Here is a 26,983-nt window from a genome sequence, read left to right as displayed (position 1 = left end):
TAGTGTTTACAGTACGAAGTATTGGGTTTTTGCTATCAGAGTAATTGACAGGATATTAACACTCACTGTCGAGTGTAGGAATAATGTCTGAGTTAAAGTTAAGCTTAATTTTCTAAAAAGCAAAGTACAATTACCATATGCTCATCCACCCAGACTGGGAGAACAGATGGGCGCTCTTACCATATTCTATCAGCCAATATTATGTGTTAGAAAAACTTGAGCAATTTAAATTTGCAGTGGCTAAAAATATAGAATGTTTAATCTTATTAAATATAACATTATTTAATGTTCTTTTTGATTAAATGTCTATACTTTTAAAAATTCACTTTGGAACTCCAAGTTTAAAGGTGCCCTGCTTGGACTTAGTTAGCTTTTTTTTTCATGTTTATTTTGAGAGAGATAGAGCATGAGCAGGGGAGGGGCAGAGAGAGAGACAGAGTCAGAGACACAGAATCCAAAGCCACTCCAGGCTCTGAGCTGCCAGCACAGAGCCCAATGCGGGGCTCAAACCCACGAACCATGAGATCATGACCTGAGCCAAAGTCAGATGCTTAACCAACTGAGCCACCTAGATACCCCTCGGACTTCGCTAATTTTAAGTTTACCTTTCCCCACATTTTGATTACTTGGGAGCTTTTCACCCCTCTACACTGGAGGGTTTGAATAAGGCCTTTTTGAGGTAGACAGAGAAACTTAGGAGCTATCTTAATAAAATACTTGGCTGCCCAAAGTCCCCACTTTTTAGGCGAGACGCGTGTTTCAGAAACAAAACAAAACAAACCAAAGCACCCATCGGTCATCTCAGCCCATTCCTTTGTTTAGTAAACATTTAATGACTGCACTACTGTTTGTGTCCCTGAGCGTTAGACACTGGAGAGACACACCATTGAACACCTCTCATCAGAGAAACAAAGAGTGAAGACTGAATTACAGTGGGATGCACAAGCAGGACACGCACTGGGAAGCAAATAAACTACTGGCTGGCAACCGGGTCACCGTAAGGGGGTTCCTGGGAGCGCAGCTGGCTCAGAGGTGGGGATGCTTGAGCTTATGAAACAAGAGTAGGAAAATGCTGATAGGTGGAGGGGAGGTTTGGTACAGTTAATAACGCCTTTTAGGACTTTCAACTAGAGAAGCTCCTCCGCTTAGGAAGTCTTAGACACACACCCAGCTCCGTGCCAGAGCTAACGCACATCAACTCTGCTCACTGCTAACGAACGTGCGGTCACTTGTACATCTCGCACGGACCCTGTCTTCCTGCTGGTGCCTATCTCCGAGTAGAAAACCTCCGAAAGGTCAGTAGGGTCAGAGCTTGCCTTGAAGAAGGAGGTGAGGGACAGGAGGCTGGAAGGGTAAGGAGAGGCCAGATCATGGGAACTGAAAGGACTTTCCAGGATTCTTTGACAAAACAATTGCCTTCACTATCTCAAAGAGTTTGGAATAAAGAGGTCAGAGTTGTAAGCCTGTATTACTTTTGGAGAACACATGCCTTATTAGACTAATGTATTATCAACCTCATTTGCTAGATGAGATAAAAGGAATGATAGCTTTCAAAATCCAATTTAAAATTAATTAGCTTTAAACAAAACAAAAACTATTATCTGATGCTATAAAAAAGAGATAACAGATTTCTAATATATGAATTCAAAATACTTTCAGAGGCAACATGAGTGGCTCAGTCAGTTAAGCGCCTGACTCTTGATTTCGGTTCAGGTCGTATCACACGGTTCATGGGACTGAGCCCTACATTGGACTCTGTGCTGACAGCATGGACCCTGCTTGGGGTTCTCTCTTTCTCCCTCTCTCTCTGCCACCCCCGCTCATGCTCTCTCTCTCTCTCTCTCTCTCTCTCAAAAATAAACTTAAAAAAGTACTTTCAGAGATTGGAAAAATACTTTGTATTTTACCAAAATTAGGTTTAAAACTCCCTAAATTAATCTATACATTCAATGCAATCCCAATAAAAATGCTGCTAGGATCAGAGGAGGGAAGGATTCAGAAAGAAAGCGTGGTAAGATTCTCAAAGTCCATTTGAAATGACACACGTTTGAGAATGTGGAAGAAAACTATGAAAAGGCAGCCTAATGGTGGGACTTAGGTCTACTAGTCAGAAAAATGTTACAAAGTTGCCATTCCGTGTGGTGCTGGCTTGAGGCAGGCCGAGCCAGGGAGCGGATAAAGCCACGGGGATGGAACATTCGGTGACCAGCAGCCGGCAAGGGCCCCCGCTAATCAAAGAACGGGCGTGACCGTGTGCCAGTAAGACTGTACTTAGGGATACTGAGGTGTCAATCGCATGTTTTTTAAGATGTCATATAAGTTTCATGTCATGAAATTATTAATTTTTTTTAACCACTTAAAAAGTTAAAACCAGGGGCGCCTGGGTGGCTCAGTTGGTTAAGCATCCGCCTTTGGCTCAGGTCATGATCTCACGGTTCGTGGGTCTCAGCCCCACATGGGGCTCTGTGCTGACAGCTCAGGGCCTGGAGCCTGCTTCGGATTCTGTGTCTCCCTCTCTCTCTGACCCTCCCCTGCTTGTGCTGTTTCTCTCTGTCTCTCAAAAATAAATAAAAAAAAAAAACAGAAAAAAAATTAAAAAGTTAAAACCATTCTTACTCAGGTCCTTACAAAACAGGTAGCAAGCCAGTTTAGCTGGTGCTCTATAATTTGCTGATCCTTGCGACACATCAAAGGTCAAACAAAACAAAACAAAACAAAACAAAACAAAAACCCACAACAGAGGGGCACCTGGGTGGCTCAGCTGGTTGAGTGGCTGACTTCAGCTCAGGTCATGATCTCACAGTTCGTGTGTTTGAGCCCCGTGTTTGGCTCTCTGCCTGTTTCTGGAGCCTGCTTCAAAGTCTGTGTCTCTCTCTCTTGCTGTGCACCTCACCCCCAGCTCATACTCTCTCTCTCTCTCTCAAAAACGAAAAAACATTTTAAAAAAACCCATAAAATTTGAAAAAATATGCATATACAGTAATGTAATCTTAGAATGGCAAAGTCTTTCTAAAGAGGACACTAGGGGTGCCTGGCTGATTTAGTAGAGCATCCAACTCTGGATCCCAGGGTCATGAGTTCAAGCCCCACACTGCGCATGGAGCCTACCTAAAAAAAAAATAATAAATAAATAGGATATGGAAGCTACAAATCATAAACATGAAAAGTTATTCAAAAACTAAAGTATTTTACATGATTAAAAAAAAAGACATGACAGCCACTCTTAAGAGACAAGCAACACTGATGTGAGGAAAACATTTACAATGGACAGAAGGGTTACTGTCCCAACTCTGTGCTGTGTGGCAGCCGCTAGCCACATAGGTCTGTTGAGCACTAAAACGTGACCCGTCCAGATTGAGTGTACTATAAGCAGACTGGTGGATTTCAAAGATTTAGTTAAAAAATTTTTTTAAATGTTTATTTGGGGGAGGAGGGGAGCATGGAGAGGGGAAACACAGAATCCAAAGCAGGCTCCAGGCTCCAAGCTGTCAGCAGAGCCCAGTGTGTGGCTTGAACCCACAAGCCACAAGATCATGACTTCAAGTTGGACACTTCACCAACTGAGCCACCCAGGCGCCCCTCAAAGATTTAGTTAAAAAAAATTTTTTTAATGTTTTATTTGTTTTTGATACAGAGAGAGACAGAGCATGAGAGGGGGAGGGGCAGAGAGAGAAGGAGACACAGAACTGGAAGCAGGCTCCAGGCCCTGAGTTAGCTGTCAGCACAGAGCCTGACGCAGGGCTCAAACCCACGAACGTGAGATCTGACCTGAGCCGAAGTCGGAGGCTTAACCCACTGAGCCACCCAGGAGCTCCTCAAAGATTTAGTTAAAAAAAAAAAAAAGTAAAAGAGCTCATTAAGAACATCTTTATACTAATTACATATTAAAATAATTTGTAAATATATGGAATAAAATAAAATGTTGTTAAAATTAATTGCACCTGTTTCTTCTTACGTCTTTAATGTGGCTGTTAGAAAACTGCCTATGTGGCTCACACTGTATGTCTACTGGATAGCACTGCCCCAGATGGCACCAACGGACCATGTACATTGGTGGAAAAAACTGGACAGAAAAGCAGACAAATGACTTAGAAATACAATTCATAGTTCTTCCACAAACAGAAGACAAGTAACTGGAGACATATTTAACCTCCCTAGCAAGAAAAAAAAAGGCAAATTAGAATATATAATTTCCACCTAGCAGACTGCCATATATTAAGACCGATGCACTCCAAATTGACAAGGGTATAGGTACTCTTACACATACACTTAAAATATCTTAGGTGGGTTCATTTTGGGAGGATAATTTGGCATGCCTTGGAATCTACTCAACAAGACTATGTGTGTGAGTCAAGGTTTGTACTGAGAATGTACAACCTAGCACCGTCTTGTAGAGCACAGCACTGCAAACAAGGTCAGTGTCCAACAGCAAAGGATTAGTTAAATAAATTGTGACACAGGCACACGATGGAATACTATGCAACCACAGAAAAGGAAAAAGCTAGGGGGTGCCCAGCGGGCTCAGTCAGTGGAGTATGAGACTCTTGGTCTCAGGGTCAGTCTGAGCTCCATGTTGGGTACAGCAACTACTTAAAAATGAAATCTTTGGAAAAGAAAAAGATACATATCCACATTCTCATTTTATCTCTGGTGACAAAATGAGAGAAGAGCAGGAAAGATCCATTTTTGACTCCATGTATTTAATGATGGAAATTTTCTGATACTGGCCATGTGCAAATTTTATTCAAAAAGAGTACTTCCCCTACTTCAGAGTGGTTAACTGATTCTTCTATTTTTAGAGAAATAGTCAAGGACACCCACCAAACTGACGAATTTTCTTGACATTTCTGAAATCTTTAACTATTAATGAACTATGAAAAGAATTGGGAAAAGCTGAGGGAAAAAGTAAATAAAACCAAAGGGGCTATTTAGTATTCACTGTGGATCCTGGCAACAACCTTTAGCGTGAAGGTGGTCAGGACATCTGAGTGACAGTGAACGGAGACCATGTGTGGGTACTGTGAGGAGAGTCACAGACCTTTCTCTCGATTTCATCGTTCAGTCTTCTTAGTTCCATTTCCCGCTGGTCTTGCTGAAGCTTCAGAAAGCGCCTTCTTGTAGCATCCTGTAAGTGCATTTCCTTCACTTTCAGCTCTCTTTTCACAGAAGCTAGTCTTAAACACAAAATACGTCAAGAGGAGCGCATGAGAACATGTCCCAGTGTAGATTTAAATGGAAAAATGCTACGCTTCGCAACAGTGCAAGGCCGGCCCCCGTTCTGACCCGCTTCCCCTGCGTGGCTGCTGCCGCGCTCGTCAGGCCGCAGGAGTCAGCGCGCAGGGAAAGACGCCCGTGCCTGCGGTCCTGACCATGACAGGCGTTCCAAACACAACGGACTATTCTTTTCATATTGAGAAGTTCTTAACAGGTCCGCTCAGATGATCTCAATATAATCGACATCCTTTCTCTGAAGGAAGAATGCCAGAACACGCCCGAGCGTTACCAAAGATTACGTGTGCTTTTTCTTCCAGAATTTTAGGGGCAGGTTACTGCTCAGTTCAGTCATTCTTTTTACCCCACACAGAAATTGGTTTCATGAAGCCCCATCCAAGAGTAAAAATCATTTACAGAAGTGAGTTTCCTCACCGTTTGGTGTAGTCTCAAAGTCCATCCCATAATCTTAATTTAAACATTTTGCTTTATGAATATACTTTGAATAAGCATTTCATACTTCTTCCCCTGGCCTCCAACACATGAAATGCATAAGGAGATAATCTTTTTATGTTTCAATTTTCAAGTCACATAGATATGTTTCAAACATAATTTTAAAAATTATGCTCCTCTAAAGGTGATTTACCCAGCACTGTATGACAGTGCATTTCTGCCTGCGGGACAATGATGTTTCTAATAATGTCCTCCAAGGAATATCAGATCTTCTATCGCTTCTGAGTAATCAGTGCAAAGTTATATTCAATACAGTTTTAGATTACATTTCACTATATGCCAACTTTTTGAAATGCTGTGTGTGCAGGTTTCTTTTTATTAGCCTAATTATTTGCCTAATGGAAATGCCATGGCTGGGTAATGCTATATATAGAAAAAAAGAAAATAAAAATTATTCAACTAACTCATATGTCCAGATTTTTCCAAAACGATGGACACATACCTCTGTCTCTGCTGCACCATCTTCTCCTCCTCCTGTAAGAGCATTTCTCGCCTTTGTTCCTCAGCTTTACGAAGCAGTTCTTGTTTTTGGTACCAAGCTTCATCTTCAACTCTCTGCTGGTCTACCTCAGCTTGCATATCTTCAACCATCTGCCTTAAATAGATAATATTTATTATTATATCAAGATGCCACACAAGACCCCAATATGCACTTGTGCTTATGAAAGGGCAAATTGCTATTTCCCCTTGAGACCTTGACGCCTTTCACTTCCATAAATAAAATTTTACCTCATTACAGTAGCAGAAAACATTGAAAAGGGGGCGCCTGGGTGGTTCGTTCGATTGGCTGATGGTCTTGATTTCAGCTTAGGTCATGATCTCATAGTTTGTGAGTTCAAGCCTTACATCAGGTTCCAGGCTGACAGTGTGGAGCCTGCTTGGGATTCTCTCTCTACTCCCCCTACTTTCTATCAAATATGCACGCTCTCTCTCAAAATAAATAAATAAACTTTAGAAAAAAGCATTGAAAAGGATGTCCCATTCAAGTCTTACAAAAAAATTCAAAGAAACTGAGCAATTTAAAATCCAAGAACAACCAAAACACAAGATGTATACCTGATTACTATGTCATTCTTTCACTTCTAGATACAAGAATTAAGTCTTTAAAGGTATTTCTAGCCTTCGAACTCTGATTTTACACAAATACTAATTTACATGTGTTTCTTATAAAAATTTTGTCTGTATTTATTACAGATTTTGCTTCTACCACACAAAGAACAACTATTCTAGGATTACCTCTCTCGTAAGAAGTCCAACTCATCATTTCTTATCCGCTCCCGCTCCTGGGTCTGGTAGTCCACAATAAACTTCGGATACTGGTTAAATACTGGATATTGTCCTTTCGTCAGCGCCACGAAGGCGTCAAGCTTGCCGTCTGGATGGATGTCAGTAGGAGTGGCGTCCATGAGACGATAAACTTCTCTAATCACAACACTGATATCCAGGTTATTCCGATGATGGAAAAAATACTGTAAGAAAACTTCGTGTTTGAGATTTACCGAGCAAAGCCGGAATGAGGTAGAATGAAAACAAGAGTTAAAAAGTAAATGTGAATTTATCTTTAGGAGGACTTCTTCCTTCCTCCCTTCCTTCTTTCTTTCTTTTTGGCAAGTTTGCTGAGGGTTTTCTTAGCCTAAGTTTTAAAATGAAGGTCCAATTTCGTATTTTCAAAGTCAAAATTTCAAAACCAAACATCTGAAATAATAACTTTGAAAATTTTAATTCAAACCAAAGGCTTCCTTTGTATCAGAAGAATGCTTTGCCCAACAATGGAGCAAACTTTTCTGCTTGGATTCTTTTCCCTTCAAAATCCAAGATAAATAAAACTGAAAATAAACTAGCTTGATTCATCAAACATATCTGAACTGTTTCCACATTAATGTGTTCTGCCAGGTCCGAACTCTAAAATATATACATGTATGTATGTGGTGAACATTAAGTAAAAATGAAGTTTGATGGGAACCACAAAATAACAAACTTCATCCTGTCTACCAAAAAAACCTTCTCCCTTTAAAAACCTCCTCTAATGCTCTCTGTCAAGTAACCTTCCGGCCAAGCCTCAGGTTTCTCCTAGTTCCACCCTGTGTGATGAGCATCCAGCTTGTCACAGGCCAGATGGGTCACTGATAAAACCCCGCACGGAATTAACAACACTTAAACACCTCTTCCACAGGCAACAAGCACTCAACTCTAACGCGACCAAGTTTGTTTTCTGAAGCGATGACTTTAAGACGGCTGGTGTGCTCCGGCTGCCTGCTGAGTTATCTACCACCCACGTCAGGGTCAGGCTGCGTAGAACTTGCTCTCCGCTGCTTCCCACCAGCACTGGCGCCGCACGTGCAGTACGTGCCTGATAAGCGAATGGATCTGTCAACGGACATAAAGGAAAGCGGAGACCTGCTACTTGAGAACAAGGTATTCACCTCGAAGTCATCTCTGAGACGGCAGTGGAGCAGCGGCGCCCTGGAACACGTGTTGTAGGCCACGACAGTCATCAGGAGGAATGACGGGTGGTTGGAAAAGACATTATCGAATAATTTTAGCCACTCCTCTCTTGTTAGCACTTCTGAAAAAACGGTTTCAAGAAGAGGCCATGCATACAGCTACAACCAGTAAGGAAAAATTCGTTAGTCTTCTACGGGAAAGTTGTGAGTCATCGCTGATACTCTCTTACATTTGATGTAGCTATTAAAGTCGTTATATTAAAAACAATTATGAAAAGAGCTACCTCACTACGGACCCTTCTTTATATATTTTTAAGAGATCAGTTTAATGGAGAGAAAGAATGGAATAAAATCTAAAATATAAAAGGTGACCTGTTTTTTATTATACTCTTTCAAGAAAATATTGCCTTATTTATACCAGAACCAATGTGAGCTTCCAAAATAAGTCATGTTATTCTAAAAACCTTATCCTCCTTACCTGGGAAGTTATATCATGATCTATGAAATGCTGCAGTAGTTCCTTGTCGTGAAATGCCAAAACATTTTCTATCATACTGAGAATATTGATAGGAGGATTAGGAAAATATTCAAACCAGTGTTGACACCAATTGACTATGAAGAAAAAAATTGAAGATGTATGTTTACTATTCTATATTATCAAAGGACTTTGTAATTCTTTAATGTATCCACTCTATTTCCTTAATATGCCCATTAATAAAAAAACAATAAATAAACTTTAAATTCCAGAACAATTGATTCTAACACAGTATTTTAGGCATATAGAATTGACCAATTTCTTTAACTGAGAGCAGGCAATGACAAAGTGTCAATTAAAACAAACAAAACTTCCCAAAGTATTCCTGATTCTCACCATAGTGCACTCTGCTTCCTGCTTCTTGTAGTTAACAAAATGACCCTTCTAAAAAAGCTTCCTTTTTAAGTTTTCATTAAATGTGATGAATGTTAAGTGCTAATCTCCAGAAATATACTCAAATTCATACCTAACCCAAATTAGAAAAGTTCACGAGAAATGTCAAAAATTACATTCTTATGCATCAGTAGCAATACATTAAAAACAATGGGCATGTGGCTAAAATGAACAAATCAAGAGACTATAGATGCTGGCGAGGGTGTGGAGAGACGGGCACCCTCCTACACTGTTGGTGGGAATGTAAACTGGTGCAGCCGCTCTGGAAAACAGTGTGGAGGTTCCTCAAAAACTATCCATAGAACTCCCTTATGACCCAGCAATAGCCCTGCTAGGGATTTACCCAAGGGATACAGGAGTGCTGATGCATAGGAGCACATGTACCCCAATGTTCATAGTGGCACTTTCTACAATAGCCAAAACATGGAAAGAGCCTACATGTCCATCACCTGATGAGTGGATCAAGAAGGTGTGGTTTATCTATACAATGGAGTACTACATGGAAATGAGAAAGAATGAAATCTGGCCATTTGTAGCAAAATGGATGGACCTGGAGGGACTCTTGCTAAGCGAAGTACGTCAGGCATAGCAGGAAAGATACCGTGTGTTTTCACTCATAGGTCTAACAGGAGAAACCTAATAGGGGACCATGGGAAGGGGAAAGGGAGGGGGGAAGAGTTGGGGAGAGAGAGGGAGGCAAATCATGAGAGACTTTTGAATGCTGAGAACATACTGAGGGCTGAGGAGGGAAGGGGAACAGGAAGGGGTTGATTGTCGTGGAGGAGGGCACTTGTGGGGAAGAGCACTGGGTGTTATATGAAAACCAACTTGGCAATAAACTATTTAAATTAAAAAAATAGAAAAAAAACAATAGGCATGTATCAAATCCCTATCCTTGAAATCTTATTTGAGAATAAACATGTCTCCATTATTAGGACAAGAATGCCTGTTCTACAGCCGTGGTAACAAGTAACCACCAGAATTGTTTTCATTCTTATTTTTTTAATGAAAAAAAATTTTTTTAATGTTTATTTAATTTTGAGAGAGAGAGAGAGAGAGAGAGAGAGAGAGAGACAGAGTGAGAGAGTGAGTCAGAACATGAGTCGGGGAAGCAGAGAGAGAGGAAGACACAAAAGCTGAAGTAGGTTCCAGGCTCCAAGCTATCAGCACAGAGCTGTCAGCACAGAGCCTGACGCGGGGCTCGAACCCACAAACCATGAGATCATGACCTGAGCTGAAGTCGGATGCTTAAGCAACTGAACCACCCAGGTGCCCCCGACCAGAACTGTTTTTAAATCTAAGCCATCAATGACAACTTATTCAGTGAACCTGACTTTGAAAACCAACCAGTGACAGTGGCATCCTCTGAAAGTCAGCCAGTGGAAAGCATTCTGCTAAAGATGCTTTTTTAAATTTTTTTTTAACATATGCAATTATTTTCCATCATTTATAAAGATGCTTCTAAAGCTGACTTTAACTCACTGAATAACCACTACAACCCCATTCTCCTCATAAACACTCTTGTAAACAGTAAGATGAGTAAGTTTGGCTCGATGAACTGCATCTAACCACCACAATACTCCTTAACTATTGAATTCAAATTTTTTTATTTTAAACATTGAGTTGTGGTTCCGTCCTGTAGCAATCAGAGCTCCTTCTTTCTCAGATATGCAAAAGAAGGCTTAGATCAGCAACATTTTGGATACATATGGTTTATAAAGGGTCCACTAATTCCAGAAGTCAATGATAAGAAAGTAAATTTGAGTTAATAATTAAGGCCTAAATAAACTCTTGCAAAGACTAACCTGTAAAAGAAATTATTTCAACTTCTTTAACTGCTGCTCTGTTAACTTTATTTTTTTTCTTTTTATAAAAATATGGAACACTTCATGAATTTGCATGTCATCCTTGCGCAGGGGCCATGCTAATCTTCTCTGTATCGTTCCAATTTGTAGTATATGTGCTGCCGAAGCGAGCACTAAGTTAACTTTAAAGGAAAAATCCAGTTCAGGGGCACCTGCATGGCTCAGTAGGTTAAGTGTCTGACTCTTGATTTCGGCTCAGGTCATTATCCCATGGTTTGTGGGCTCAAGCCCCAGGATGTTAGTGCTGAGCCTGCTTGGGATTCTTTCTTTCTCTCTGCTCCTCCCCTGCTCATGCACTCTCTTTCTCTCAAAATAAATAAACTAAAAAAAAAAAAGAAAAAAGAAAAATGCAGTTCAGCAACATGTGCTACGTTCCTACCATGTCTCAAGACACTGCTAGTGCTAGGAATTTTAAAACACACACACACACACCACACACACACACACACACACGTCTCAGACACTGCTAGCGCTAGGAATTTTAAACTACACACACACACACACCTAGGGATCTGATTCCTGTATCTAAATCTTCATCAACAGAACAATTCTATTTAGGCACGAAGGAAACCCTGCTTTACACGGTAACTGTTTGCCTTCTCTTCTTCCATTCTGCTTGGTGTCACCACAACAGAAGTATAGGTAGAGGACCTAGTGACAGAATGGAGAGCAGGACAAAGAGAAATACCTGTGTGGAGATCCCTGACTAAACTCCAAGGACCTCCTCTTGATCATAAGAGACCGTGCAGAGTGCTTACAGATGACTTATAAACATTCCAAATTCTATATCAAAGTGACTGTATTCCATCAAACTTCCTCCTCCTAGGTCCCAATCACACTGTGAACCTAAAAAGCCAGACCACCACCATATTGCAAGCAGTGCTGACATTTAGCTGGAGCTCAGTCAAGGTTTACTGAATAGAGTTAGTTTGAGACCCTTGATGAAAATTCACAGCTACTCATGCTGATCATGATGGATCTCTAGATTGAGATTTCAGGTTCAGAAGAGAAAATCAGTTTCCCTAGCACACAATCATACTCCAGGGATGTAACAAGGTTTTACTAAAAATAAAAAATAGTTTTACACACTTACCTAGCTACAATAAGCTTTTCTCCGGGTAAAATATAATTTGCATTTTTAAGTGCATGATTCAGAGCCATCAATTGTATTCACAGCGCTCGGCAGCCATCACTATTTGCAAAATCCTTTTCCAAAAAGAAACTCTGTACCCATTCAGCACTAACTTCCTATTTCCACTTCCTACAGCCCCTGGTAAGTGCTAATCTACTTTCTACACCTATAAACTTGCCTATTCGAGATAATGCATATAAATTTGTCCTTTTATGCCTAGCTTACTTCACTAAGCATAATGCTTTTAAGGTTCATCCGTGTTGTACCATGTATCAGAATTTCGTTCCTTTAGATGATGGAATAACAGTCCACTGAATGTATATACATAGTGCATCCATTCACCCGTTGACGATGATGATGTTAACATGAGGAGGAGGAGGACTAGGATACTTGGACGTTTGGAATAAAGCTGCCATGAACATTCACGTACAAGTATCTGTTTGAGTCTGTTTCCAATTCTTTGGGGCATGTATATCCCTAAGAGTGCAATTGTTGGGTTATATGGTAATTTTATGTTTAGCTTTCTGAAGAACTGCCAATTCTCCACAGTGAATGTACATTTTACATTTCCAGCAATGTATGAAGGTTCCAATTTTTCTACATTCTTGCCAACACTTGTGTTTTCTAATTACAGCCACCCTAGTAGGTACAAAGTGGTATCCCGGTGTGAGGTTTTGACCTGCATTTCCCTAATGACAAATGACCCAGAGCAGCTTTTCATGCATTCATTAGCTGTTTGTGTATCTTCTAAGGAGAAATGTCTAATCAAGTCCTTTGCCCATATAAAAACTGGATTGTCTTTATAATTGCTTGTTGAATTGCTTCTTTTCCTTTTAAAACTGTTATTGCCAGGGTAAACTAGTAAAATCCATCTGAGGAATCAATTAGAATATTCATATTTTATGATCTAATAATAATACCAATTCTAGGAATCTGACCAAGAGAAAATACTGTCAATATTTATATGTGAAGATCATTGCTTCTTTAACTAGGTGAAAATTTAAAATAACCCAAATGTTCAACAGTAGATTAAACTAGTACATTCACATTACAGAATATTATAATCATGCTCTTAAGTATGGAAAAATTATCAAAAACACTAAGAGTCTAGCAGTTGGGACTAAACTATGATATACCTACACGATGAAATAGTACATTATGCAGGGAATACGTTATGTTTTTCGAGAATATTTAATGATTTAGGAGAAATGCTCTTATAAGAAATTCATCAAGGGGCACCTGGGTGGTTCAGTCAGTTGAGCTCCAATTCTTGCTTTGAGCTCAGGTCGTGATCTCATGGTTTGTGAGACTGAGCCCTGCACTGGGCCATGCTGACAGGGTAGAGCCTGCTTGGGACTCTCTCTCCCTCTCTCTGCCCCTTCCCTGTTTGTGCTCTGTCTCTTTCTGTCTCTCAAAAATAAATAAAAAAACTTTAAAAAATTCCTCAATGTATGCGGTGCCTGGATGGCTTAGTTATTTAAGCGTCCAGCTTCAGCTCAGGTCATGATCTCCCGGTCCGTGAGTTTGAGCCCCATGTCGGGCTCTGTGCTGACAGCTCAGAGCCTGGAGCCTGCTTCCGATTCTGTGTCTCCCCCTCTCTCTGCCCTTCCCCTGCTCATGCTCTGTCTCTCAAAAATAAATAAAACATTAAAAACAAATTCATCAATGTATTATCAAAGATTATGAATGGGGAGGAGGAACACTGGTGCATTCTCTTCTTTTGTATATTTTCCTATATTTTCTCCAATGGTCAGTAAAAATTTATCAAAGCAAATGCAACATAATTAAATTTAAAAAAACCCATATAGTATACTAACATATTCACAATATATATGCTTGAATTTTTTAATTTCTACTCTTTGGAATTTTACTGTTAAAGTACTTATCTCCTTTGTGTAAGAAAACCTTTTTAAGTAATTCAAAATACAAATGAAACTGGTTATTTTTGTTCAACTAATGTAAATCGGATCCGGTTTATCAACTGTCTGACCCAGTTACACTAACATGAAGAAAGGATTCAGTTCGCAGCGTAGACGAGCTGATGGCAGCACGACGGGTAGGAGCGCAGGCTGCAGTCTGACTGCTCGGGCTCGCGTCCTCGTCCTGCCACCGACCGCCCTGGGGAACTTAAGCGAACTGTGCCTCAGTTTCCTCAACTATAATACGGAAATAATTACACCCCCCTCATAGGAGTGTTGGAAGATTTAAAGAAGTTAAGAAAAGCAGAACAGTGAGAGTGCTACCTGGTACACAGTAAGTTCTCAATGAACGTGTGCTACGGATAACGAGAATGCGGACAGCGGCCAAAACTTGCCACACTGGGCACTATGTGCTCAGTGCTTGACGTTCTCACTACTTCCAGCAAGTGAACCGTCTGCCTCCTTCCCAACACCAAAACCTAGCCTATGGCAGTACCTTCTAAAATGCAACTATCTTGGGTACCCTGGGCGGCTCAGTCGCTGGAGCATCTGACTCTTGATTTTGGCTCGGGTCATGATCCCAGGGTCATGAGTTCAACGCCCATGTCAGGCTCTGCAGAGTGTGGAGCCTGCTTGGGATTCTCTTTCTTTCCTTTTGCCGCTCTCCCCACTCTCTCTCTCTCTAAAAATAAAAATTAAAGTGGAACTATCCAAATTTTCTTGAAAATAATTATTAAAAAAAAAGGTTTATGTATAAATGTCGAAACTGTCCATTTAAAAAAAATTTTTTTAATGTTTTTTTTTTATTTATTTTTGAGAGACAGAAAGAGACAGCACAAGGAGGGGAGGGTCAGAGAGAGAGGAAGCAGGCTCCAGGCTCTGAGCTAGCTGTCAGCACAGAGCCTGACGCGGGGCTTGTACCCATGAACCATGAGATCATGACCTGAGCCAAAGCCGGACACTTAACTGACTGAGCCACCCAGGCCCTCCCAAACTGTCTGTCCATTTGGTGTGCTAGATCTGTCTGCTTCCCACTGGAATTGTTGAATGTTGCAAAGTTGCAAAGGTATCAGAATATACAAGAATCCACTCTTGGTTTCATTATTAAATACTTATTTACTTACTTATGAGAGTAGCAACAACTTCAAAACAGATGAGTTGGTTGTTCTGGAATAATTTTACAAATGGAAATGCCAAGAGTGGAAGATACGGTGTGTCGCTAAAGATGGCAGACCAGTGAGCTAATGCGGAGAGCGTTCTGTGAATCAGACAAGGAAATACAGATCAGGAGACAGTTTACATTAAAATTTATCTGGACTAAATAATACATTAACATGTTAAAGAATTGGATACGTAAGGTATATATGGTGAAAAGTCTCCCTCCTACTTTCCTCATCTAGCTTACCTCCCCAGAACTACTGTTACAGGTACAGATTCTTTTTTAAAAAATCACCAAGGTAAACATTGTTTTGCGTCTTGCATTTTTTGCTTCATAGTATCTTGGAAATAGTTCATTATTGGTATGTGTCGAACTTTGCTACACAAGACAGTTCTGTATAAATACACTTTAATTTCTTTAACTTGGCCTTTCTGGGCATTTAAGTTGTCTCTAATCCTTATACCCAGTGCCATGCTTAACGTTCTTTACATCATTCTTAATGTGGGAATATAGATTTGGATAAATTCTTTGAAATGGAATTGCTGAGTCAAAGGACTTGTGCATTAACTTCAGTAGCCAGTGCCAAATTATTCTCTGCGAAAACAGTGCCTATTCACATTCTCATTAGCAGAGTATGGGGACAGCCATTCTCTCACTCTAGTCAACGTGTTTTATTACCAACCTTCTTTTTATACCTTTAGTCTAGATGAGAAATGGTATTTCAATGTGGTTTTATATAAATATATATATACACATTTTTTCCAATCTAACTTTAATTAGCATTTATTATAAGGGAAGTATAGCATCTTTACATGTTTAAGAACCATATTCCCAGCTATGGACTGGGAATCCATTTTCTGTTTTTTATTCGTTGGTCCTTTCCATGCTCATTCACACGAGTACATCACATAGAAATCAGCCTTTTATTTGTCCAATGTGCTGTATATATATGTACTTTCTCAGCTTTACATATGTCTCTGGGGAATTTTTTTTTACATGTAGAGATTTCTGTTTGTTTCACGCTTTTCTGGATAAGTCATGCCTAAAGGAGGCCTGCCTTACTCTAGGACTCCAATCCTCCTGTATTTACTTCTGATACTTTTAAGGTCTTTCTTTCTTTCTTTCTTTTTTTAAAAAAACCTTTCATTTTGATATAGTTTTAGGTTTATGAAAAGCTGCAAAACCAGTAGAGCAATCCTGTACCTCCTTCACTCAAACAAACTCTCTAATGTTAACATCTTGCATAAATACAGACCAGTCACCAACACTAAGGAATTAACATTGGTTCTCTGCTATTAACTCTACCTGACTTCATTCAGATTTTACCACTGTTCCCATTTTTGTGGGCCGTCTGCTCCTCCCGCCGGTCTAGGATGTGGCACTGCACTCATTCACTAAGTCCCCACACGTTCCTCCAGTGCGAGAGCCCCCAGCCCCTGCTGTTTTGGACACTGATGTTTTTGAAGAATACAGGCAGTTATTTTATAGATTGCCCCTCGATGTTTTCTCACAATTTAGACAGATGTTATAAATGTTTGGCAAGAATATCAAGACAGCGATGGGCAACAGGCTGGTGTGTTACAGCTGGTGGTTTTATATTTGACTACTTGGCTGAGGCGGCATCTGCTGAGTTTCTCTGCTATAAAATTACGATCTTCCCATTCATAATCAATAAATGTCTCGAGGAAGACATATACTGCTGCAATTCACTGATCATACCTCTGTAGTACTCGGAGTAGCTTCCGACTTTTGATGGGGTATTTCTTCTGAAGGTTGAGAAATGCCACGTGAACACCTTTATCCACCAGGCTACTAAATGCAGTGTGATTTTCAGGCAGTTGTAGCAGAGAGCGCCATATGAACATTCTGAAATAAAAATATAACTTTAACCAAGAAAAATTTGGGGGGCGGGTACAATTGATTTAACATGAAAGAATGTAAATTTTACCTGTATTTCGTTGGATATTCACCATAGCCTTTTAATAAGATTTGTAAGCGCTTTTTGTTTAATCCATCGGACATCTCATTCTTCAAGAGAAAAATAATGTTGGTAAGTGATGTAATCACAAAACGGAAGAGGTAATCTAACTCACAGTGGCTTTCCAACTTTAGGACACAAACCAAGTTAAAAAAAAATTGTTTTTTCTTTTCCCTCTCTCTCCACTGTGCATACACACAGCAGATAAAGTTCATGACTTACTACCCTAGATCCAGTTCTGACAAACTTTTCCGTAAATGGTCAGATAGTCAATTTCATCCCTCTCCCTTTCCTTCTTACTTTTTTTTTTTAATGGAAATCTGAAGTTCTTTTTAAAGTTTATTTATTTATTTTGAGACAGAGTGCAAGCAGGGGTCGGGGTGGGGGGAGAGAAAGAGACAGAGAGCAAGAGAGAGGGAGAGAGAGTCCCAAGGAGGCTCCACACGGTCAGCATGGAGTCTGACACAGGGCTCGATCCCACGAACCATGAGATCATGACTTGAGCCAAAATCAAGAGTCAGACACTCAACTGACTGAGCCACTCAGGTGTGTCTCCCCCTTCTTACTTTTAAGTCAATTTTCATCTTGATGGAAAAATACTTTATACATTTTTGGATTATAAAGCCATTTTCATAGATTACTTCATTTGATCCTAACAACTCAATCAAACAGATGGGATGCTGTTTTCTTTTCTTTGAGAAAATGGGAAGGCCAGAGCTCAGTGCCAAGAGCCTGTGAGTTTAGGTGGCTACCTCACTGAATAAGTCTTGGTTTAAGACTCAAAGCCAGATATTCTAACTTAGTTCAATGCCCTTTTTACCATAAAAAACAGGTAATCCAATGTGAGGAGGTGAAAGGAAAACCCAAGATGATAGCGAATGAAGATCCCCATTTGAGAGCCGTGCAGTCAGACACTGAGGGCGACTGGGCTGGACTGGAGAAGCGCCATCTATATGCAAGGGACACACTCCTTTCCATCACCTGCAGGACACCTGCTGCCACTGCAACCGATGCCCAGGTGAGTTTGATCTGTTCTCACCTTGACCGTCTACGGATAAAGTTCCTGCTTCCCTCCCCAGGTCCCAACACGGTTCAGGTGAAGGACGCATGTCCTCCTTAGAGCTGGCCCTGGGCTGCTCCCTGACGTACTCCTGTGGGATTTCCAAATCTCACTGACACTCGGGCTCTGCCAGACGCCTGGACTGTGACATCTCTTTTATTTCCCAGAAGTCAACTGGGATCATGCCCATAGCTCTCCCAGAAAAGGCTCCTGTCCATTCTCAGGAAAGCTGAAGTCAGATCATGTTTCGGAGCTAACATCAGCTTATTCTCTCAGTACAGCATTCAACCAACAGGAACAATTGTGTCCACTCTTTACACAGCTAGATTTGTGCCTGCTACTTAGCTTTTTAAAACTAAACCTCGGGACGCCTGGGTGGTTCAGTTGGTTGAGTGTCTGACTTCCACTCAGGTCATGATCTCACGGTTCGTGGGTTCGAGCCCCGTGTCGGGCTCTGTGCTGACAGCTAGCTCAGAGCCTGGAGCCTGCTTCAGATTCTGTGTCTCCCTCTCTCTCCGACCCTCCCCTGCTCATGCTCTGTTTCTCTCTCTCAAAAATAAACAAACATTAAAAAAAACTTTTTAAATAAAAAAATAAAAATAAACCCTAAACAAAATATTGTTTAGGGTTACATGTAAAGGCAATAAAACTATAAAGACAATCAAGGACATAATTAACACAAAAGTGAGGATAATAGTTAACATCTATGGGACAGGGAGGGAAATGTGACTGGTAGTATCTCTTTTCGTGGATGTGGGTACATCCAGAGAAGCGTTAACATGTCGAGTCTGACAATGTTACCCACAGAAAGGCATACTTACAAGGCTGGCCCCTGTCTAGTGGCTGGAAACCTGGATTTCGAGAAAGTTCCGCTATCCCCAGAACCAGTACGAGTGGCTCATTCTGCCTGAAATGTCTGCACGCTGTGATGTGTGCTGAATACCTGGATTCTGAAACGGACTAAAGAGAGGATGCCTGCGTGGCCAGCCTCCAGTAAAAGCTCCCGGCCCTGGGTCTCTAATGAATTTCCCTGTAGACAACACATTATATACTTTTTACTTGAATTTCACAATTTTCAAGTGCTCAGAGCAAAAAAGGGGTTATTAAAATTAGTGTGAAAAATGTCAAGTGTTGGTGAGACTACGAGGCAACTGGAGCCCTCAAAGACTAGAGCTCTTGGTGGGGTACTCACTGGTTCAATCAACTCCTTGGGAAAACCGACAGCTTACTACAGATGAACAAATGCACTGCCAACAAGCCAGTGATCCCACTGCTAGGTTTATATCCAGTATAAATGTGTCCTATGTTCACGGACATGTACTAGAATGTGCCAGATAGTGGCGGCCCTATTTCTAATTTCTAAAAAGTTAGAAAACTACCCAAATGCTTTCTGACTGCAGAATGGGTAAAATATGGTTAACTCACATGATGGAATTTTATATAGTTACAAGTAAATGATTTACAACTACATGGATTTCTCAAATATAAATCAAACCTAATGTTGCATGAAACAAGCCAGACACAAAAGAATACAAACAATGATCTGATTTATACAAGTACAGAAAAGAGAACTAACCTACTGTGTTACAAGTCAGGGGAGTGGTCATCCTTGGAGTCAGGGGGAGAAATGTCTGGGGGACGGCAGGAGAGGGCCTTCTGGGGGTGGGTAATGGTCCATTTAAACATTTTTTAAATGTTTATTTATTTTTGAAAGAGAGAGAGAGAGAGACTGAGCAGGGAAGGGGCAGAGAGAGAGAGGGAGACACAGAATCTGAAGCAGGCTCCAGGCTCTGAACTGTCAGCACAGAGCCCGGTGCAGGGCTCAAACTCACAAACTATGAGATCATGACCTGAACTGAAGTCAGATATTTAACCAAGTGAGCCACCCAAGTGCCCCTATACTGTTTGACTTTCTTAAGAACCATAAACATATACTAGTGGAGTATTTAAGAGTTTAGAAAGCACATTATAATTTCAGTTACAACCTTCTTCTCTTCATATCTTTCCTTTAACTTCTAAGAGAGGGAAGAGCAATGATGGACTAAGGGATCATAATATTGTCCCCAGCAGAGTCATGACAAACAAAAACTTAATTATAATAAAGTTTTACCTCTTTATTTTCAAAATTACCAGTCAGGTCTTGTTTTAATATTCTGGCTTGTATTTTGTTTTCCCTTGATTTTGCTGGCCGCTGAACTCTTCTGGATGTGACTTTCATCTTTAGGCCACCAGAATTCAGTTTACTCTTAGGCAAATCTTCAATCACTTTCACTAAGGGAGGAGGTGGCTAAAAGGGGAAAAAAATAAAACCCAGTGTCTATTCTTGGAAAACAGACCTGTTCACATAGGGTTTACAAAATGTGTTTTGATCAATTTCATAATGTGCCTTAACATACATCCTTATTCTTCAAGCAAAAAGTGTAAATAAAATATTCAAGAAATGTTTCCTGGTTATCAAATCCAATTTCTGCCAAATTCCTTAGAAGAACACAATAGAGATACACAATGAACAGCAACAACGAATTGAATTTAATTATCCCTTGAAAACTGGCCTTAAGTCATAGTATATCAGTCCGTTTTTTATATCCACGTGATACAGTTACTAGTTTGGTGACAGCCTGCAGCAGAGAAGGCACAGTTAAGACGCAGGGCCCTCCAGCATGCAGAGAGAAGCCCCTAATATTCTGCGGGCTCAAGTGAACTTCCTCGAAGGACTGGTCACATGACTTCCCTCTGGAAGCCTGGGACACCTGCCTCTCTGTCCTCGGCTGCATTTTTTTAATCTGCAGAGACAGCTGTTAGCTGCTAGCCCCTACCACATCCACGGCTCGCGAGGCAGTTCAGACAGCGCAACTTAAATTGTAAACCCTCGTTTTTATGGGAAAATAACAGGGAAATAAACCCCAACAACTTCAATTTACTTAAGGGAAAAGGATTCACTGACACAGTTTCTCTATGAATAATACCTCTTTGCAATCAAAAGATCTTTCTTGAATTCAAAGGAAATGAGCAGATGTGGTAACTCAGCTTCCTGAGTTCTAAATATTATTAAAGTACAGTGATTTCCAGAGATCATTTAAACATTTGAGGCCGGGGTGCCTGGGTGGCTCAGTCAGAGAAGTGCCTGACTCTTGGTTTTGCCTCAGGTCATGATCTCACAGCTCATGGGTGCAAATCCCACGTCAGGCTCCATGCTGACTGTAGAGAGTCTGCCTGTGATTCTCTCTCTCTCCCTCTCCCCTCCCTAGCTCATGCTCTGTCTCTCAAAATAAATAATCTTAAAAAAAAATGTTTGAGGTCATTATTGCCAAAGACAAGGTGGGTTTGTGATTAAAAAATTTTTTTTCTAGAAGCCAAAGTGCCAAATCCCTTCATATGAGATCCGAGAAACAAAAACACAGGGAGTATCACACGTGTTCAAGTGAACACATGAGATTTCAGAAAAACACACGTTATGCACATTACTTTGCATTCAAACAGTCATGAAAGCCAGAACAGTGTTCTTCCAAGATCATGTACAATGAAAATGAATCACCACTTCTCAAGAAAGCTCTTTGAAGAGGAAAACAAACTTTTAAAAATATTTATTTATCTGAGAGAGCGAGCGAGAGCGCGCGCGAGTGCGCATGAGTGTACAAGCAGGGGAGAGGGGGGAAGAGAGAGAGAATCCCAAGTAGGCTCAGTCTGACTGAGCCACCCAGGCACCAGGAGGAAATCAAACTTTTTGACCTCCTCTCTCTCATCTCTGAAAGAAAAAAAGACAATAAAGAAAGCATCTTGACCCTCAGAGCAAAAAGGTTGCTCTGAGGTTTCAAACATTTTTCTCATTTTGTCTTCATAGATTTAGGACCTCGGCTTTTGAAACCTGGAGCCTAGTGTAAGTGTCCGAAAACTTCTTCCCGACTGCAGCCGCGGTGTCAGGAATACGCAACACCGTAACCGGTGCAGAGCAGGTAATGAGATCACGTATGTGCATGTACGAATACAGCATTTCTGTTCTAAATTACAAGAAACTTTTAAAGTTGTAACTATCAGGTTTTTTCAATAGTGTTTTTCTAGAATACCTTGTTTTTTATTCACATCTATATAGAATACAAGGATAATGCAAAATATAACAATAACTCTGGTTTGAAAAAAATGGCCACCTATTCTATGATCTCATTTTTCAATTCTTTCTCTATAAAATATAATTTAAAATGGTCTGGGGGCACCTGGGTGGCTCAGTCGGTTAAATGTTGGACTCCTGATCTCAGCTCAGGTCATGATCTCACAGTTGGAGAAGTTGAGCCCTGTAGTCAAGCTCTGTGCTATCAGTACAGAGCCTGCTGAGGGTTCTTTCTCTCTTCTTCTCTCTCTGCCCCTCCCCAGCTTAAGTTCTTTTTCTCTCAAAATAAATAAATAAACTTAAAATAGTGGTCTGACTTCTGGAGCGCCTGGGTGGCTCAGTCAGTACTAAGTGTCTGTTTTGATTTTGGCTCAAAATCTCTTGTGAGATCAAGCCCCACATTGGGCTTTGCACTGGGGGGGAACCTGCTTAGGATTCTCTCTCCTTCTCCTTCTGCATTTCTCCCCTGGTTGTGCTCTCTCTCAAAAAAAGAAATTTTTAAAAGGTCTGACTTCTGAATATTGCCCATCTTTAATATCCTTGAACTATCTTCTCTCTAACCTCAATCCATTCTTCCAAATCTTCATCAACATTTGTATTCTAGAGTCACAGTTTTTCCTTCTGAACTCCACGTGCTTTCACGAAATACAATCTCCTGAAAGTTAGAGCCCGAGATATGACCTGACTTATCATACCTTAGTACTGTTTTCCACACACTGAGTAGGAATTAGTGTACTTATCAGCACAATACTGGAAATTCTCTGGTGCCCAATAAACAGGACTTGAAGGAAAGAGACACAAGTGAGTTTTGTAGAGATCTGAGCATTTCTGTAAGCCTAGAATAGCCATAAACACACTAGTGGTGCTGGTAATGTGTCCAAAAAGAAAAAGAAAAAAGATTTCCTACTTCTGTTACAGGCTAGTTTTCTGGCCAATATGATCTTAATTTAATGCTTAACAAATACCAGACAGGAAGTCAATGACGTATTCTGATTTTTCTCAGATCTTTCCCTGCTTCTATTAGTAACACTTCCCTAGCTCTTGTAAAGTCCAGCTAAGCTGAAAACTCTAAAAGCAAATCATATGTTACGAAAATGTTTAAAGTTTACAAGGACAGTAGAATATAACTCCATATGGCTAAAGAAAACGTGTGTCATGTGTGCAAACACAAACACACACGCATGCACACAGTAGATTCTCACTATTCACAGTAGTTCTGTTCTCCAAAGAAGCTGCAAGTGCCAAGTTAGTGAAGAGGGAATCCCTCCTCCTAGGAGAAATCGTTTAGGTGCCTGTGAGCCAGTGATTACAACATTTTTGTCATCCAATCAATATATAACTTTGCTTAGCGTGTGTTTCTGTTTAAAAACACTTAAAAAATATTTATTTATTTTTGGGAGAGCGCAAGCAGGGGAGGGCCAGGGAGAGGGGGACAGAAGATCCGAAGAGGGCTCCGCCCTGACAAGCTGATAGCAGTGAGTGCCACGTGGGGCTTGAACTCACCACCTGCGAGATCACGACCTTAGCCGGGGTTGGGTGTTCAACCGACTAAGCCACCCAGGTGTCCCTGTTTAAAAACACTTATTTCATTTATATTGTTGATGCACTAACATTGAACTCATGCCAACAACACTGTAGCTTGTGCCTGAATTAAGTTTATCACAAGCTTCTTATGCTCAGGAACACTAGATAGCACTTCAGCACTATGTCAGGGGCCATTTAAAAGAGCAAAATCAACAAGAAAAAGCATAAAACTGAAAAATGCGGCACTACGTAGACCACGGAAAGGACACTGGTCATGGGAGCTGACATAACCAGGCCGAGTGCCGCCCTGTCCGACCTCAGCTGGAAGCTGCGTGACGGGCACCTCCCGGCCCGCACTGCTGTGGACATGTGAATCCCTATGAATAGGTACTGAGCACCGATTCGAGTTACAAGTATATTTTTAGCGGTGGTGCGTTCACATTTACAGAATCCATGAATAATGAGAACTGACTATACATTTACAAACATAGAAAAAAAGACTAGGAAAATACACACTTCAGAATCATCTGAGTAAGGAGACACTGAGTGATTCTGATCTCTTTGCTTATCTGTATCTTTTTCTTTTAATGTTTATTTTTGAGAAAGAGAGAGCACACGAACAGGAGAGGGGGCAGAGAGAGAGGGAGTCACAGAATCTGAAGCAGGTTCCAGGCTCTGAGCTGTCATCACAGAGCCCAACGTGGGGCTCAAACCCAGACTACAAGATCATGACCTGAAGTTGGACACTTAACCAACTGAGCCACCAAGCGTCCCCCCCGCCCTTTTTTAGGTAGGCTCCATATTCAAGGTGGGGCTTGAACTCAGGACCCTGAGATCAAGACTTGTGTGCTATTGTGACTGAGCCAGTCAGGTGCCCCACTTTATGTGTCTTTTGATTTTTCTCTGCATTAAGACATTGATTACCTGTCCAATTAGACAAAAAGGATAAAGGACAAACGGAGCACACACAGGGCAAAAAGCCTATCATTTTAAGCACAGAACACCAGGGCTTGCTAATGACTAGCTGTGTGATGCGGCCAGGGCACACGCTTCTTACTCTGAACAATGAATGCTCAGACCAGGTGATCATCAAAGTCCCTCTTGGGGCCACCATGACACGATTCCAGACCTCGGCAGGCTGCACACAGACAAGGAGCCTGGGCAACAGGTGGGGGCAAGTCTAGGCAGCCACAGAAGGGAAGGGGGAGGTGCATCTTAGATGACATGAGCGCTGTAGAGAGCAGATGTAGGAATAAGAATGGGTCTTGGGGGGACAGTGAGGAAAATTACCAGTGTGGGGAAGTCAGTCAGACAGGTGGACTAGAGAAGATTGGAGAGGGCTTTGACAGACAGGCAGAAGGGTCTGGACTTAATGCAACAGGCAAAAGGAAGGAACCCACAAATGGACCACTCTTTTAGAAGTGATGATGACAGTATTCTTTCAGAAAGCTGCAGTATAAAAGATGGACTGATGGCAGAGGCGGGCCCTAAGGGCTCTGAGTTTCAGTGTATTGGTTTAAATCACATGTTACTCAGGAGTAGTTGACGAGTGACAGTACAAACACGGCTAATGAGGAGATGGAGAATATGCAGGGTGCATATTGATATTTCAAATTTAAGAATTACATGACTTACTATTGACTAGATCTAAGGTAGAAAGGAATAGAAACGGTCCTTGAGCTCCAAGATTTCAAGCCTATAAGATGAGAAGAAAGACTGAGACAGAACTGAAGAGGTTGGATGGAAGATCTCTTTTGGGAAGCAGGTCATGGGTGGCACTTTGAATGGGGCGGGGATACAAACAGGTGCCTCTCAGGAACGCAGCCCTGTAAGAACGGAGCTCGGCTGAGGAAAGTGTGGCGGGGCCTGGCTGACTCAATCAGTGGAGTGTGTGCCTCTCGATCTCAGGTTTATAAGTTCAAGCCCCGTGTTGGCTGTAGAGATTACTTAAAAAATAAAATCTTAAAAAAAAAAAAAAGCATAGAGGTGTGGCTTTGGGAGTAAGAGCAAAAAAAAAAAAAAAAATATATATATATATATATATATATATATATATATACACCCAGAAGTATGGATAATTCAGGAAATCTGAATTTAGAAAATCAGAGCATACAGATTTTATTTTTGATGACACAACATTTAAACCTTTAAAAAAATTTGATGTTCTTTACTTGAAAACGTACCTTATTTATTTCTTGTGTTAGAGCTTGAACTGAATATATGTTCAGACTTCCATTTTCCATAATGGATGCAATGTACCGTCCATGTGGGCTAATTACTGATGAGCTAATTCCTTCATCAAGGCTCCCAATTTCAAAGAGAAGTTTACAAGTCTGAATATTAACAAATCTCATGATACCGTCTTGACTTAGCACTCCAAGGACCTAAGAGTAGAGAGAAACAATATATGAGTTCCAAAAACATTTTTATTCTTTCCTTCCTTCCTTCCTTCTCTCTCTCTCTTTCCTCTTTCTTTCTTTCCTTTTCCTTTTCTTTCTTTAAGAGAGAAAGAGAGAACGCCCAAGCAGAGTAGAGGAGCACAGGAGACAAAGAATCTTAAGCAGGCTCCATGCTCAGTGCGGAGCCAGACATGGGGCTCCATCGCATGGCACTGGGATCATGACCTGAGCTGAAATCAAGTCAGATGCTCAACTAAGTCACGCAGGTGCCCCCTAAAATATGTTTAAAAGCCAAATGTCTACTGGGGCACCTAGGTGGCTCAGTCAGTGACATGTCAATTCTTTGGCTCAGGTCATGATCTCGTGGTTTGGGGGTTCAAGCCCTGCATCAGGCTCTGTGCTGACAGTGTGGAGCCTGCTTGGGATTCTCTCTCCCCCTCTCTCTGCCCCTCCCCCACTCACTTTCCCTCAAACTCTCTCTCATAATAAGTAAAAACCATTAAAAAAAAAAAGTCAAGTATCTCAGATGTTAACTAGACTTACTACAGCGATCATTTCACAATGCATACAGACATCGAATCATCACGCAGCTAATGTTTTATGCCAATTATACTTCAAATTAAAAAAAAATCAACTCTCTGAAAGTCAAACTATACACACTTACATGTGCATATGTGTATGTATTTATATGCAGGGTTTGGGTTTTTTGTTTGTTTTGTTGTGTTTTTGAGGGGAGGACAGAGATG

At 40.9% G+C, this 26,983-nt stretch overlaps 1 protein-coding gene and 1 non-coding gene across 6 annotated transcripts in view; both read right to left on the bottom strand.

Moving 5' to 3' along the window:
* TBC1D31 (TBC1 domain family member 31) overlaps positions 1 to 26,983 on the bottom strand; it is a 73,408-nt gene that overhangs the window by 18,889 nt on the left and 27,536 nt on the right. For all 5 annotated transcript variants that reach the window (XR_003903303.1, XM_029923780.1, XM_029923781.1 and 2 more), the window contains exons 7-16: positions 26,022 to 26,222; positions 20,320 to 20,496; positions 17,120 to 17,199; positions 16,891 to 17,037; positions 15,137 to 15,270; positions 8,647 to 8,780; positions 8,148 to 8,327; positions 6,961 to 7,193; positions 6,167 to 6,319; positions 5,039 to 5,174 (exon numbers count right to left, since the gene is read on the bottom strand). Coding sequence is in view for 4 of the 5 variants with exons in the window: in XM_029923780.1 (XP_029779640.1) it covers positions 5,039 to 5,174; positions 6,167 to 6,319; positions 6,961 to 7,193; positions 8,148 to 8,327; positions 8,647 to 8,780; positions 15,137 to 15,270; positions 16,891 to 17,037; positions 17,120 to 17,199; positions 20,320 to 20,496; positions 26,022 to 26,222 (1,575 nt within the window). In the remaining variant the exon portion in view is untranslated. The remainder of the gene's footprint in view (positions 1 to 5,038; positions 5,175 to 6,166; positions 6,320 to 6,960; positions 7,194 to 8,147; positions 8,328 to 8,646; positions 8,781 to 15,136; positions 15,271 to 16,890; positions 17,038 to 17,119; positions 17,200 to 20,319; positions 20,497 to 26,021; positions 26,223 to 26,983) is intronic.
* LOC115279596 lies at positions 10,968 to 11,075 on the bottom strand. The gene has a single exon (XR_003903526.1). It is a non-coding gene; the product is annotated as a U6 spliceosomal RNA (small nuclear RNA).

The sequence above is a fragment of the Suricata suricatta genome, chromosome 15, assembly GCF_006229205.1.
Source record: "Suricata suricatta isolate VVHF042 chromosome 15, meerkat_22Aug2017_6uvM2_HiC, whole genome shotgun sequence".
Lineage (NCBI taxonomy): Eukaryota > Metazoa > Chordata > Mammalia > Carnivora > Herpestidae > Suricata > Suricata suricatta.
Note: the sequence above shows the minus strand (reverse complement) of the source record. Positions and strands in the feature narration are given on the sequence as shown.